General features: G+C 36.5%; 2 protein-coding genes and 1 long non-coding RNA gene across 4 annotated transcripts in view; 2 read left to right on the forward strand and 1 right to left on the reverse strand.

Moving 5' to 3' along the window:
* Positions 1-9263, forward strand: part of LOC103474525 (cGMP-inhibited 3',5'-cyclic phosphodiesterase 3A-like) — a 76865-nt gene extending 67602 nt beyond the window's left edge. For both annotated transcript variants that reach the window (XM_008425572.3, XM_008425574.3), the window contains exon 15: positions 468-9263. In XM_008425572.3, the coding sequence (XP_008423794.2) occupies positions 468-787 (320 nt within the window). In that variant the 3' untranslated portion in view covers positions 788-9263. The remainder of the gene's footprint in view (positions 1-467) is intronic.
* LOC108166824 (uncharacterized) lies at positions 443-14679 on the reverse strand. The gene is made up of 3 exons (XR_001777224.2): positions 14593-14679; positions 618-756; positions 443-529 (listed from the first exon to the last, which is right to left on the reverse strand). It is a non-coding gene; the product is annotated as an uncharacterized LOC108166824 (long non-coding RNA).
* Positions 14395-16688, forward strand: part of LOC103474526 (solute carrier organic anion transporter family member 1C1-like) — a 41562-nt gene continuing 39268 nt past the window's right edge. Inside the window, exon 1 of the mRNA XM_008425575.3 lies at positions 14395-14869. The gene's annotated coding sequence lies outside the window, so the exon portion shown is untranslated. The remainder of the gene's footprint in view (positions 14870-16688) is intronic.

The raw sequence follows: 16688 nt of genomic DNA on the forward strand, positions 1-16688 counted from the left end.
CATGCCGTACTGCAATCACACCTCACAAAGATAAATACTGCTCAGTTACTCTGAGGTTTTCGCTTTCAAATGTTTGACTTCACAGTGTCAGACACATCCTAGTTTTAATGTAAATTGTGTCTTTGATAATGGGGAAGTGTGATTTTTTTCTGAAAATGTAAGACTTTTTGACAGAGAATATTCAAGTTTCTTCATGTAAATATGAATTGAATCTTCAAATCTACAAAAATATACTCTTCCAAGGCCAGTTTTATTTTCTTTTTTCTATCTACTAGCCCTAATACGTCCTCGTAACAGTAATAATCATTACAATACATTATTTTAGCACATGTCACGATAAATCAATATGATGGAAAAAGAAAATGGTCAGCAAATGGTTATCATTCTTTTTTACATAGTAAGGACTGAAAGCCATATATTTTTTTCTTCAGTTGCTGAGCAAGCAAGTTTTCCTTTTGTTTCCACAGAGCGGCAAGAAGCCAAAAAGCTGCGCAGACGGAAGGTCTTTTGTCAGATCACACAGCATCTCCTGGAAAACCATGAAATGTGGAAACGTGTGATTGCTGCCGAAGCATCAGAGGAGACTCAAGAAGAGAAGGCCAACTGCTTAGACAAACCTGTAGATTCAATCACAGCAATCCGCGAGGAGGAAGAGGAGGAGCAGGAGCAGGCGAGCAAAGAGGAGGAGTCGGCCGACGACCTCGATGAAGCTGAAGAGACGGCGGCGGCGGAGGAATTCCTTCCACAATCAGAGACCTCAGGAGAAAAAGAGGACGTTCCAGAATGAGATTATAAACTTGAACCTCCTCTTAAACCAGGAATCTTGACCATTGTTTGAAAACGTTTGTTTTTTTCTTTCCTAACCAAACTCTTTGTATGGTAGCCAGCACATCACTTTGACACAACACTGTAGAAGATGTTTTGGGTAAAATGTGCCTAATAAAATCAGGGTTCAGGACTTGAGATGACGTATAGTCGGTACATCTGATGAGGAGATCAGCAAAAGACGAAGAAATAGTAGAAACATAGTGGTGATTGCGATAAACAGACTTAAGTTTTTTTTGTTTTTTTTTTTACTTTTTGAGCTGTTTTACTCTGGATCTGGAGCCCTGCCCTCACCCAGGCTGTCCCTTGTGCACTAATGGGCCAACAAATGTTCTTCCTGCATCTCCCATGTTATCAACAACCTGTGTAGCCAACACAGCTTGCTGAAGCTGTGCAGCAAGCCCTTTCTTCAGGACAATGGGATGAAAGTCAGGGACAAGGCAGTCTAGAGTCATGTGGAGTAAAGGAAACTGAAGAAAGAGCCAGTGGTATTGTATAAAAATCAGAGGACCACGCAAGTTTCACACAATCACACTCACATTCCACACTCCAAACAGAGAAGAAGTTTCAAAAAAGAACCTTGTTGCTCCAAAAGCTTTATTCTTGCTCAAGGAAAAACTCACAAAACAGAGTTTTAGCATTCAGTTTCTCCCTGTTTTTTTTTTTTTCTTTAATTTTTGCAAATTTTTGGTCACACAGAGACCAACGTGTTTTCAGGCTGAACAACTCAGGAAGGCAGAATTAGAGTCACAAAAGGACTTCCAATGTCCTCGTCCTTGTATTTCTCTCTGCTTCTTCTTCCATCTGTTTGCTTCTATCTCCTTTAAATACCGGAAATGTTGGGCTGGATTTGTACAGCCTAGCAGGAACCAAAATGGAGTAAAAAAAAAAAATTGCTAACGTTGGCAGTTTGGTGAAATCTTTGCAAATATAAAGTTTAGTGCTGTGGTGGACAAGGCTAGTGCCGAGTCACAGGGAACAGTTCACCCGAGATTTACATAAATAAGACTTTCTGGACCTGAAAGGTCAGTTGGCAACCATTAGGCGCTACGCACCAAGAAGAAAATGTCTAGATGTCAGATTTTAAACAAGGGCATTATAGCCTTTTTTATATTTAAAAAAAAAGGGTAAAGGGAATTTAAGTAGCATGTATATGTAGCCAGTTTCAATAGTAGCATGGAGAGAAAAATAAAACAGAATAAGAGATGTAAGCACTTTAAATAACACAGAGACTAACATTTTTGTTCAACGTTACTCTGGTCCTGTAGGGAAAGGTTCCTCTGATTATACCTTACACTCTAAAAACTGCTGGTTTATAAACAAGACTACTAGCTTTATTTTGCTATCCGTCTGAAGGTTATTTCACACGATGGGGTTGAACCGTTGGCTTCACACAGCACACAGAGTAAGGTTTTAACCCCAAAATAAGTTCAAGTGGCTAATGTCTAACACTAGTGCTGAAGAGATAATAGAGAAAATACAACTAAACAAAGTGATATTTGAATAAGATGTATTATTTGTATCTATATAATACAGATAATGCAGTTTTTTCTAAATGCTATCCTTGCAGGGGGCATGTGGCCTGTCTGTAGCGGTCAATGAGCTACTTTCTGGACAGGTTATTAGTATATCCTGGCACATTGTCTCCTCAGCAAATAGAGCCCTTCATCTATTATTTATACATTGTAAACAAACCATATGTCATAGCCATTTATTATAACCATCTCGTTTACTTTTTCGACGTAGGTAAATTTCATAAATATTAAAAACGTTAGGCCACTGATAGTAACATACCAACTAATGAAACATTACGAACAGTTAAATTTCATTCTCAGAATATAACACAAGAATATTGATTTGATCAAAGCATGAACGTTGAATATATCTAGCATTAGGTTGCCATACCTGGTAAAAGCAGCTATTGGGTACTGAGCAAGTAAAAGGCTAATGTTAATGTTAGATCAAGTGAACAAACTTGTGTTCTTGTGTGAATTAAAGTCATAGCAAACCCTACTGTCATGAACATTGTTATACAGAGTAACCTTAACCTTTTACTTTGCAAAAAAAAAAAAAAAGTCCAAAATTCCGAACGTATGAGGATTCATTATTCTTTTTAGCTCTCAATTTTTTGACCCAGTTTTTGTTTAATCTTCTTTCCCTACAGTTTGAGTTAGAGGAATAACCCAGCAGTTGTTTGAGTGTAACTATATCATAGCATACGGCCTGACAGGTGGTCCTCATGCTCTCCTTTGATGTCCTCAGACATTCTGATTGGTGATGATGGAGGGCAGCGTGAACACCAAGGACAGCCCCAAGTAATGAGACTTAGTACGGAAACCGGGGAGATATGAGAGAAGGGAGAGGAACCTTTTAGCGTTACATGTAGCTTTCCACGAAGGGTCAGCAGGGTTTTAAATAGCTTTAATATTTTAGAAGATTGTTCTAGATGCAGCTCTTTGAAGAGGATCCAGTTTGGTTAGAAGTCAAAACCATGTGATGATCAGTGTTTACCAGCTACGAACAGAAACAAGCATTACAGCTTATTTAAACTGACATCTGAAAAGTATCGGGGGAGGTTTGAGGCTGATTAGCGTCTTCACTCACATAGCAGCAACAGGTAGCTTCCATCAGAACCATAATTACAGCTGAAAGACTATTAGCTCTTCGAGAGCTGCAGCTGACTCAAGACGAAGGCAAAGCAGATTACACTCAGACACTTTATGTGATGCACTTCATCAGTTCCTTGATAACGCTTGTAACAAATCAGCCAATTATATTTAGGGCCTAAACGTTGCGAGGACAACCTGCTGAAGTTCAAACTGGGGTTAGAATGGGGAAAGAAAAGAGGATTGAAAAGGCCGTTGTTGTTAGTTTCAGACCTGATGGCAAGAGTATTTTAGAAACCACTGATCTACTGCCGTTATCACAAACATCTATCAGGTTTACAGGTAGTTGTGTCAGCGAAAACGCCTCGTTGATGCCAGGCGTTTGGAGGAGAGTGAGTAGACTTTATTGAGAAGGTAAAAAAAAAAGTCACAGTTAAAATAACCCAACATTACAACCAGTGATTGACTGAATACAAGTCCTCCCCTTTATGGCCACAGTGAACCCATCTTCTAATGGCTACTTCAACTATGTCCCAAAACTCAATTCATTCAAAATTGTTTTCTTGGAATAACGTTGCGTTCACTGTACTTCGGAGGTCTCGTCAGTCGAGAGATTTCCATCCATTAGAATGCCTTTGGCTGTGGTGAACCAGGACATTAGTCATGGATGTGCAGCAACTTTGGAAGCTATCTTTACATCGTATCATGTTTAATCTGTCAGATTTAAAATGCACAGAGGTCAAACCCCGCACTGACAAGGTGAACTTGGTAAAGTTGCTGGTGAGTGTAAGAGTGATTGTATTGGATGTCTAAAGCAATCAAACAGCAGGGAGTTTTCTACTGTATGATAACCTGAGGAGCGAGATGACAGGTAATAACCATGAGTATTGATGGTCGGAGCCCCTGTTGCTCTAATATAATATAGCAGGTGAGTTGCTGGGTAACGATTGATCAGTACTAACTACCTGACATACACCATACATGCCCTTTAAGCAGTCAGGCTGGTGTTTTTGAACACTATCGATTAAAAAAAAAGAGACTTATGCAGTCTATTAAACATGCTTGTTTCGTGTGACAAAATTTCTTACTCATTTACTGTTTGCTAATACTATTGCAATGCTGTATAAATATGTAGCTGTATCAACGGCACTGTTATGAGGACGCCCATTATAGCACAGCAGGGCTGAAATGTGCAACGTAATACCCTTGACCGCTCATTGTCTTTACTCAGTAACATGGAGTACTTGAGTTTGTTTGTTACACTATAAATTAGGAAGTCTACAACAATCACACCATCTGCTTTATTGTTTTTGTTTGCATGAAAGTCCAAAAGGCTTAGATGTAGATGTTTTTTTTTTCTTTATCGTAGCCTATAAGACATTCCAAGGACCTGCTATTAACACAGCATGAAACAGTGAAAAGCAACATGTGGTAAAGATAATCTGATGACATCCAGGACAAAAAAAAAAAAAAAAAGAATTGGCAAAGTAAGAAAACTAAAATTCAGCATAAAATGTAAATCTTGTTCATTTGGATCCAAAATACCTTCCTGAACTAATCTCCTCGAACTTTATGTTTGTAATGCCTTGACATGCAGATAAGGATGCCCTTAAAGAAAAAAAAACATGCTTGCAGCTGTAGTTTCATAAAAAGAGGGACCTTTTGAACTTGAAATACTATGAAAGTAACCACAAAACTGTAGAAAAAAATGACATTTCTGCACACAATATACAATACCTGATTCCCATCTAGAGCTCCAAGTCAACGTTCAGACATGTTTTCATATTCTTTTTCCATTGTTGAGCTTAAATTTGAATAGCCTCAGAGTATAAAACTCTCTGAGACAAACATGTCTTTCTTCTCCAACTGTACAATAACAGTGCAACAATCAAAGAGACTTGAAGCAATCAAAGCTGTGATCAAAATGTGGGTTTCCATTTACAAGATTTTCCAGATATATGTGTTTTTTTTTAATCACACATATGTATGCATAGACTGAAGTCTGCCTATGTTTGGAGCTCCGATTGTGCAAGTCCTCAGAAATTCAAATGTGTGGATCGGTGTTTTGGAGAAGCAATAGGAACGAACAGACAGGATTTGCACTTACTAAGTGCTGTGAAAGATATTCGTCCCCTTGGAGATTTATTATGCTTTTTGTCACACTTAAACTTTTCATGCCACTTTTACCAGACAGAGTTGGCCAGTGCAATTACAAAAATATTAGCAAATATAGTGCAAATGTTTTTTTAAGGGGCGTCGTTCTGATATGTCCCCTCCCCCCCAGTGGCGCCATCTTGGCTTTATGGAGAATAAACGGGCAGAAATTGTTGACAATGTAAAAGTTCACTTAAAGAACAGTTTTAATTCTATATTCAGTGTGTCAAAATGTTTCTACATTTTCTTAAATCCAAGACTTGTGTATGTTTTTAATGAACAATAACAATTAAGTTTAAAGAATCATTTCAATAGTTTAGCTTTTGAAATTCAATATTGTATGTAACCATTAACGTTTGAAAGAGCAGATTCATGTTTTTTTTTAGAAAACTAATTTGAAGCAACTTGATTTTCTGCACCAGTTACATCTAGCTCCATAAGTTTGAGAATTATCTAATCCATGTTGAATCGTTTCACAACCATTTAGAGTTAAACGCCCATTTGATAAACTACTAAAGGAAATAAATGTTATTTATCTGTAATGTCAAATGAGCCTTGAATAGAGCAGACAGATTTGCAAAATGATTAATTCTGTGTACATACATGAAAAAATATCTTTTGAGACTCATACAGCAATTTTTCCCCAGACCATCAGAGCTAAGCATATTGAATAAGATAATCAGATAATGTATAACTTTAATGTTTAAAGACAATTTCTGAGAAAATTGCTGGATGAACATGTTTCTTAGAGTAAGAAATTAAAATAGGGAGATTTGTAAGTCATTTTTAAGACCTCCACCACAAAAACGTAGCTTAGCAGCAATTACATTTACCAAACATTTTGTTTTCCCTCCATCTAAGCTGGTCAGCCATGTGATGAAAATGGGTGAAGTCCACAACAATGCTCGTCATTTTGGTGCAGCGCAATATTCTGGTAAAATAACTTCATCCAGGCAGTATTTTCTCCATCAAACGTTGTTTGCTTACTGTAACTAATTAAATAGTTATATTGTTTTGTTGTTCAAAGTCAAGAAATATGCAAAAACAAAACAAACAAACAAAACATTTGCACATCACACTGTGCTACAACTTCTGTGGCAAAGTGATGCAGCAGAACATCCTCTGCAAAACTAAGAATGAAGCTAGAAGTTGCTAGCGAGTAATGGCACTAAATTAAGAACACCAGACCCAGCCATATGTGCATAACACAATGACCAGCCAATACCAAAGTAGAAACAGAAAACTTTCCAGGCATAGATTTTATGTGGCAATTTGTCCAGTGAAGTAGAGAAAGACTTGGAGACATAGCAAACCGGCACCCTTCAAAGCTCTTGATGCCTGTAATTTTTTTTTTACCACAGTGGTGTAAATGTAGCTTTAGCTGCTTGTGACAAAATTTGTGTTTTCAGAAATTTTAATTCTATTATGATTTGGGCAGATGTAGTTTTTGCTCTGGTTTTGACCAGCATTGTGGTGGACCGTCTCAGTCCGTACGGACTTTGGTTCTGATGAGCAAAAGGAAGAATCAGGATAACAATAGTGTCACCAAAGCACAATAAATAAGAAAACTACGTGGTGTTTGTGTAAAACATTAGTGCAAGCGAATGGAAGCATCTGAAAGTCTCACTTTTCTACACATTATCAATACTTTGAAGGTTTAACTTCACTAAAGTAATGTCACTATTATCTGTCAGGCCCCTCTGAGTTTGTCTACAGTTACTTTCCCTAAACACACTGTTTGGGCCTAAAAGTCAGCCTTCATGGAAAAAGATTGTTGCTATGGTGAGTAAAACCCTGCAGGAAAATGTAGAGAGAGTTCGACTGATTAAATTTAACTGGATCAGCTGACATCAGTGAATGCTTGGTCCTGCCAAAGGCCAAGTGAAAGTGAAAACTGAGTAAAACAACACAGTACTCCTGCTGATATTTTATTTATTTTTTGGTTCACAAATACAATTATATGGCTGCAAACTTCACTATAGCAATTTATAATACCTGTATAAACTGTTGTGTTTTTGTGGGTCAGCGTTTTAATCCTGGGGTGAAAAGTGTTTTGAACAGAGAGGTTGTTTTCATTTTTGTTGATGAGGAGAAATTCACCTGTGCTTACTTTCACCTGCTTTTCCAATAAATATGTAAGTAAGCTTGGATTTCGCATAAAGCACATGATTGCTGGTACCTGGTAGTTGGAGTTTTGGTTTACAAAGTCATGTTTCTAAAAGATATTTTGTGTGGATTTTAAAATGAGTTATTTTCTTTGGAAAATAATAGACATCCCATCGAGGATTCAGTTATACTCGATACTTTCAAAACTATGCTAAATATGATGATATGGGCCCTTTAAGTATAACTTTTCAATAATTATTTGTCCTGAATACATTTTTTTAGTTTATTAGCTCTTTTTGTCTTTTAAAACTTTAAAATACAAAAGAAAACATAATTTGATCATTTTTCCACCTTATGAAACATGAAAATTGTTATTTAATTTGTTTTGGCATTAAGGACTACTCTTCGTTGCAATTATACCTTGTCTGTCTTTCTTTCTTTCGATGTTAGTCATCCTAATTCTCCATGGTGGCATTATTAACTATCAATTTAAATTGTTTTCTGTGCCGAAAGAAAGAAAAAGAACAGAGCCTTTAATCAGAGCCAAGCTTCTTAATTTTTATCAAGGTATGAGTGTTTTCTTTGAAATATTGTTGCAACCAGATTTACTTCTGCAAACCAAAGAAATACTTTTGAGCTTTGCAGTTTTTGGTGATTTGCACAAAATGAGCCCTAAACTAATTTTCTTTCTTTTTTTTTTTTTTACATTGTTATGTAGAACCTTGTGATGTTGGGATATGTATACATTATATACACATTTTGTTGTTATATGTAAACGCAGATGAAACTCAATGAAAAACTATCAACAGTTCCCCAATAGACCACTGCTTATAGTGTTAATATCTTTAATTGATTTCACTCCCATGTTAGTGGACTTTGGTAGCACGACAGTTTAACTCACCAACTCTTCACAGACTGAAGGCATCGTAAACCAAAAAAAAAGAAGAAAGAAAACACTCCATTTTTCTTCAGCTTGTTGCTTCTGCTAAGTTAAACGGGGTCTTCTCTCCTGTGCCATAACATCTTCACATGTACATGTATCTACAAACTGTTTTAAGACTTTCCACGTTTGTCTCAAGCAAAACCAAAACGATTTTCTTCCACCATCTGTAAAATAAGACAAGGCTGGTATGTTTTTTGGTTTTTTTCTGCAATTGCAGTCGCTTCACTGACTCAGTTCTTTATCTGTTCTCTCTCTAGTATCTTGCACTTGACTCATGTAGCAATACCTACAGGATGGGGGGAAATTGTGTGATTCACCAGTATTTAAGGAAAATATAACTTTTTATTTCTTGCTATTGTTTGACTTTGTATAAAAATATATACTGTACAGATTTAAAAGTATATTATGACAAAGGAAAAAAAAAACTTTTAGAAATATTTATTTTTACTGTTTTGTAATTTAGACACAATACTGTAGCTCCTCTATTGCCAGACTTACTGGAAGTGCCTCTCAATAATGTATTACAAAGTAACTATACAATATATTGGGATTATTAGAACCTGTCACTAGCAAGGCATTGTTGATGTTGTATTGTGACTATTGTTCAATAATAAGATTTATAAATGCTGCGTGTGTCTGGCTGCTTCTTCATCTGTTTCAGGATCATTTCATAACACAGCTGTGGATTGGATGAAACAGTTAGCAACTGACTTTAAGATATTCAGTAAATTTTTTTGAGGCTCCAATAAATTGAAAATATTTAAATAAATCAACTTTTAAATGCAATAGCATAGTCTCACTCTGCATTTTTTTTATCCAAACCTGATATTCAGTACATTTAAGTAGCCATACATACAAAATCACAGAGAGCATGATTATTGACAAATCCCAACAACTGTTATTAATGTAGCAGAAATACTCTTATTTACAAATAACGTTTTTAATTGATCAATGTTTTCAGAAAGACTTAAATCCATGACGTTTGTTTTGCCTGTGGTATAAATACATTGTGAAACAAAGGCCTATTTATTTTAGCTGCTGTCTATAAGGCCAAACTGTATCTTGAAAAAGATTGCAATGAAGGATATTAAAAAAATAAAATAATAGCTTATCTGGAGAACTGCGAGCAAATAATTGTTGTTAGAAAAAGAAAGCCAGATAAGACCCATTCAAATCTCTTCAGTACAGCTGCAACTGTGCCACATATGTGTAAATAAAATATATAATACTCTCTCAGTTGCTGACAATTTCTTTAAAGATAAAATCAGACCTCTGACCTGATCTCTTTGCTTCAGCTCCATCAAAAAGTCCTGCTCTATGGCCTTGAGGTCAAGAGTCGCCTGTCTCTTGTCATAATTCTGACATATGTTTTTATTTGTTTGATGGCAGAAAATGTCCGCACCACAGCTGTGGTGGATACAAGAATAGTCAGAACCAGAGATGGAGATCAACTCTGGCTTCTCGAAATGTTCTCAAAAGCATCAGAGCCTGCAAGTCATTGAAGTCCCCTTCAGTGGCCAGATGTCGCCCCACTGTGTTGGCCAGACAACTGAAGTTGGCAAACCCTGTTTCATGCAAAAAGAAGTCATTTCCAGCAATATGACTTGAAATGACCCTCAAAGGTAGTAAGTGGTTACTTACAAACACTGACTGAGACCAGCTGCTCTTCACAATGTCCAGTTATGGTGAATAAGTCCGACTTAAAAATTGATTTTGAATAATTCCTGAGACCAAACCAATTTCTCCTTCTGAGTCACCCATTGTGAAAAAAAACAAAAAAAAACTAATTTACACATATTACTGTGTGTGCTGATTGCACAGGACATGGTATGCTAGTAAAAATTTGGGATGATAGATATGCTTTGACCATCCATTCAGAGTTCAGAAAATATCTGATGCCATTGTGGATGTTCTAGCAGGTTCTGGGAGGCAAATTTGAAAACTGACTGATTAAAAAAACAATTCCACTGATGATGTGTCACTTGCTTGATGTAGGCCTGATCTACCGATGTGTGCTTGGCAGCATGTAGAGATTCACTTTTCCATCTTTCTTGTCAACTTTTTTGGTGTTTGGTGTTTCTTTACCTCCTCAGGGAGCAATCTGTAGGCACCACCATCCTGGTTATACTGACTGGGAAAGTCCAGCTCATCTATCCTTATGAAATCATACAGATTCAGAGAAAATTCCTCAAATCTTTGGCCCATCAAAACGATCGCACTTTCAAACATAACAGCTGTCACAGCAATAGTTTCATAGCATGGAGATTTACAAATCAACCCAGTCTGGAAAAACATAATCAAATAGAATATCATCCTTAGCTTCAACTTGTCCAACAAATATTGATAAAACATTCTAGTTCTGTCAGCCAAAAGAAAGAAGCCTCTTGGAATAAGTTTCTTAGACTCGCACACACAACTCTGGCAACTCTTTGGGGTCTTCTGAGGCCGCAGATAAAAAGGTTTGCTGTTCCAACCCACCCAGTATACTGGAGATGACACTGTGCGAGAAGGCATCTTGGTGGTCCCTTCAGTGTTCTCTCCCCCGTAGAAAAAACACTAACCATTCCTGCAGCGTGTCACTGTTAGACCTTAATTATGGTTCTCAAATCCACATCCGGCTTTTCCTGAGATGCTGTCTTCGCGTTGCTTCAGTGTGCAGTTCTCACTAAAGCCAAAAGGTTGGCGGCGATGAAGACCAAATGATGCTTAACTTTCACACTGACTCTGCGTGGAAATGAGAATATCGTAGTTTGCCTTGAGTAACTTAGATATAGAGGAGCTGACATACTGAGAGTATGTGGTGCCAGAAAAGATCAAAAGTAATCCCTTTGGTAATCTTGTTTTCATTGAAGCGGCACTCTCTTTGAAGCCCTCCTTGTCTGATCGATTTTGTGTCAGCTTTTGGAATTACCCAGTGAGAGTATTAAAATATCATGAGACATCCTTTTCTATCCAACCACGCAATGGACTAAAATATAGCATACGTTAGCCCTCAATACATATTTTAACAAATGGTTTTTCTCTGATTTTTCTGACGCGTTAACATCGACGTGGTTTGTGGACAAGCCAGAAGTTATTATCTGTGTGTAAAATGTATTATTCTGGAAAGATGTGAATACATGTAAGGCAGCTTTTTCCTTTTTGCCTGCATTTTTTCCCCCCGTCTGCTCCCATTTTTTGAATCCTCGTATGATATCTTCCGCACTTTCATCATAGACCTGTCTTCTGGATGATTTCCCACTTTCCCTTTTTTCTCCTTCATGGATTCCTTTTTCCCCAATTAACCTTCTTAACCTAAACCCTGTGGATTATGAACACAGCTTGACTTAAATCCGACACCACAAAAACAGGGACCACTGAGCACACACCATCAGTAACGAAAACTGGAGCAGTTCAGATTGATTACACTCATTCCTGTCTGAAATTAAATTCTCACCCAAAATATAAGCTGACAAACACAATATAGTAGTAGTAGTATAATACTACTATATTACCTATAAATGACTTCTTTTTTTAAGCGTTCATGTTCATTTAAAGTGCTTGTAATGTAACTTAACCCAGTTTAAATAACATATCAACAGGCTGTAACTCTAGCACGTATTGACCTACAAAGCATCAAAAAATATGCAGCCAGACTCTGATTTACCGTTATTTTTTAAAATAAAAATGCACTAAATGGTTTTATTTTGAAAAAAAGAGAAGCCATTAATACAACCCCTTTTCTTCCCCCTGAAATATAACTTTTTATAGTTACATTTCAATTTGCATAGCTGGATTTGAGTAAAGCTCCAAATTACCAAAATGCAAGGGTAGCTACTGAAACATGCCGTGAAAACATCTTTTTTTCACTTGCTCTTTGTTATTTGAAAGAAACAAAAGTGACAGCCGTTCTTTGGAAGAAAGAAAAAGCCAAGCAAACCAGATGGACAGCTGATAGCATGCACAAAAGGAAAAATGAGAGCCGCTGGCCATTAATCATAACTCACGTCTGTAACGTAACAGAGCATGCACTGACAAGCACAGGCTGCCCTGTTATTTAGAAGCAAATTCTAGAAATTGAAGCAATTACATTTTAAGTGCTCTTTACTTATTTTAGACATTGTTAGCTAGAGATGACATTTTCCTGGGATAAAATATATGGTAAGATCCATTTTGCACACATTGCAGTGAAATATCCATCCGTCCGTCCATCCGTAACAGTAAAAAAATAAAAATGAGATTTTTTCAAATAAGTAAGAACTGTACATGCCCTCTACATGAATATCCAACTATTATTGACAAGAGCAGAAGTGATGTTAAGTTATGTCATAAATATGGGTCTCTAAAATATTAATTCTTGCACACATATCCAGGCGTTACTACTGAAATAATTAAATAATTATTAATTGTTCATTAAATTATTAAAAGCCTCTGGTTGAAGTTAGTGTAACAAAAATGTGATTATTTAAAATGTTAACAACCTACTATCTTGAAATGGTTTGCCGGGCCAAACAAGTAGGAAATATAAGATTACTTGTGAGATTTATTCCAACTTTAAACAGCATATTGTCAAAAATAAATCTTAGCCACAAAGTAAGATGGAAGTTGGGATATTTTAATTTGAATTTGTGGCAAGTGTTTATTACGGTCTTAAAGTAGTTTGAAACTTATCCTAAATTATTGTGAGATTGATGAGATTTTGAGAAACAAAGTCTTAAATTTATCTTCAACCCAATGATTTATTTCCATTTTGCTTTTCCAAACCGGACTATTCAAAAATGTGAGATGGAGGCTTTGCTCATTTAACTTCATAGTAACTGAGGTTTTCCATTGCTGCCACTGTGGGGATGAAACAATATCTTGGATGAGAAAGCAGAAACTAAGATGTAATAATCACATTGTTATTAAGTTGTATTATTTTTCTTATAATATTATGAAGAACATCACAACAATTTAAATTGAGGATTTGTCACTGCATTGTGACAAAAAGAATAGTTTAGCAAGGCACTTTATGTATGAGAATATAAAGTTAAAGCCAGAAGTTTCCAAACACAGAATAAAAACACATATTCACATTTTGTTTTTTATCTGACTGTCTGAAGTTAAATCAGAACAAACTCCTCCACTAATTTTGGTGTTAGAATCACAAAAACTATTTAATACCACAATAATGAAGGGAGGACTAGTCACAACTCAAGTGTATTTCACCATAAGGTGCAGGTGAAGATGGTCAGGGTGGGAGTGGCTTAGAAAATGCCCATATCTAATTATTGCAGAACTAGCTGCAGCAAAAAGTGCCCTCTTAGGGTCAACATGTCTCCATAGCAACGATTTATTTTAAGGATTTTGTACAGATCTTTAACAAGCATGGGAGTTCTGGACGTGGTGTGATCTCAGTAGTTTGTTTGGTGCAACCCCAATAATAATAATAATAATAATAATAATAATAATAATAATAATAATAATAATAATAATAATAATAATAATAATAATAATAATAATAATAATAATAATTTCTATGACAACACACTCACAGACACAAGGCCTATTTACTATTAAATTATTCCAACCATGGGAGGCAGAGCTCTAGCTAACACAAACCTTACCAGTTAAGTCTCATGACGCCCTGTTCAATTACAGCGAAAAATATCACGTGCTTAAAAAAAAAAATCCAAAAAAAAAAAAAAAAATCAACTAGGACACAACATTTTTTTCAGCTTCAGAGTAACAATAAATACACTGTAATCTAAAAAGAACTGCTATAAAGCTGTGGAGGAGGGAAGGTCGCGATGGGAGGAGGCAGAGATGCATAAAAACCGGGTTAAGAAATAGAAAAGAAAGAGAAAGAGAGGGAGAAAGGTGCTCTGATGAAGACTCCCGCCTCTCTGTCAAGGAAGGCTTATTGTACCGAAGGCTGCTGGCTGCCAGCCTGTCCGTCTGCAGAATCAGTGTGACCGCAGGGAGGCGGCGGGATCTCACCTGGAAGCGCGCATCTCATTTCTCCCGCCTGCATGTTCCACGGACGTGTGTCAAAAGGCTGGGATTCCTTTTCTTATTGTCGGATTAGGCGGCTCGACTAAATACGAAATGTGCGAAGACACATTTCGATCCTAATCGGTGTTTGCTCCAGCTGTCCTTCCACATGAGAAGTTTGACTGAAGCGGACTGAGCTGCTGAGGAAGGAGGGAGACTCTTGACTGCTCGCTGGCGGGGAAATCCGAGCCGCTCAATCAAGCCGAAAATAAGGACACTGAAGGTGAGTGATTTTGTCTTTCCAGTTTATTGTCACCCTGCTCATTGAAAGGAAAACGGAGCTGAAAAAATTAGGGAGTCGGAGCGTCTTTAATTAAAGATGGCAACAGGCAGGGTTTTTAAAAAAATATTTTTTTTTAGCCTGAAGCTTTTTCACACGTCTGACTTTGTTGCTCTCATTAACAGCTTATTTCTCGCACTTCATAAAACAACAACTTCGACAAAACAGTTAAAAGACTAAGGCGTTCAAGTAAAAGCTAAACTAAAGTTAAGCCAAAAAGCATGCATAGTCCTGCATGATTTTGGTTTTGCAGATTTAGATTCGAAATCTATCTATCTATCTATCTATCTATCTATCTATCTATCTATCTATCTATCTATCTATCTATCTATCTATCTATCTATCTATCTATCTATCTATCTATCTATGAGTTTGTGGATCAATCAAACACAGTGAGACAATGGTCATTAAGTCAGTTACTTTTGGTGATGTGCACAGATGGCATTTAGGCTGGAAGTGAAATCTACATCTTCAGAAATGATGACATGTCTTACTGCACTTTTTTCTCCTTCCACTAAACCTTCCATTACAATGTTTGAACACAGCACTCAGTGAACAACCTTGAGAATTTCACATACTTTTTTTTTTTAACCTACGTGGTTGTCCCTGTTACTTCTGTACGTTTTCTATCACATATTGTCCTTCACCTAAGCTTCCTATTGATAAGCTTGGATACTTGAATACTCTGAAAATCTAATTTCCTTGTGTCAGTTGTATCAATAGTTTCCCCCATGTTTGTGTAGTTACGTCATGGGTGAAGTTATGTTCATTTCAGTTTCTGACTTTTAAGATTTTATTTGATATATACATAGGCAATAACCATCGAAACTAAACTAAAATTTAAAAAGTTCAAATTTATTCAACCATCAAATAACCAAGACTATATGATGTAAACTGTAGGCTATTTAAGATAAGACAAGGTAAAACTTGATCAATCCTCCATAGGGAAAATTACAATTATATTTGGTCTTAATTGCTCATCCCACTCAGGAAAGGCTGATATCTATTGAGTCCTAAAATTGCTACAAGAAAAATAGCCACTTCTCCGAAGTCGCACAGAGTAATTCATTAATTAAAAACGTTTAAAACTACTGCAACTGTGACAAGGACAATCAGGGTTAGAGTTATCTTTCCTCCTCACAAAGTGAGGGCATTAGATGAGGTAAAGCAAATCTCCAACGCTCACTGTTAAAGAACTATCAACTCTTAGTTTTTTTTTCAGCACTTGTAAAAGTCAAGTTATTCTCTTTTTTATGGCATTTTCTTTCAATAAGAGTTCAAAAGATTAGACTTTCAGTGTAACACAATAATGTTTAAGGCTGACATAAGTGATGTTGGAATATTAGGCATGCTAACATCATCACAGATGTATAAAGAATTTTAAACACGCCGGTTGCACCTAATTTTACATCATATTTTTAACCCTTGTATGTAGAAATGGGGTCCAACTGACCCCACACACGTAAAACTTGTATCATTTTCATTAGTCCTCTATGTTTGCCTCAGTCCTCGCGCACACAAGGGTTAAAGGAGGTATACAACTGACCCCTGGTCTTTGTGCGGTTTAGGGACCACAGCTGCCCTTGAATTATTAAAATGCAACAATACTTGAGAACTGCTCTAAAAAGTTGCCTAGTTAATATTTCTGACACTAAATATACCTTAATATTCATAGATACGCACAATGGTAATGGTAATGGTAAGGTATATTCACTGAACAGTAGAACAGTAGAAATTGTCAAATATCTATAGTAGGCCTATT

The sequence above is a fragment of the Poecilia reticulata genome, chromosome 13 (genome assembly GCF_904066995.2).
Source record: "Poecilia reticulata chromosome 13, P_reticulata-male-v2, whole genome shotgun sequence".
NCBI classification, from domain to species: Eukaryota; Metazoa; Chordata; class Actinopteri; order Cyprinodontiformes; family Poeciliidae; genus Poecilia; species Poecilia reticulata.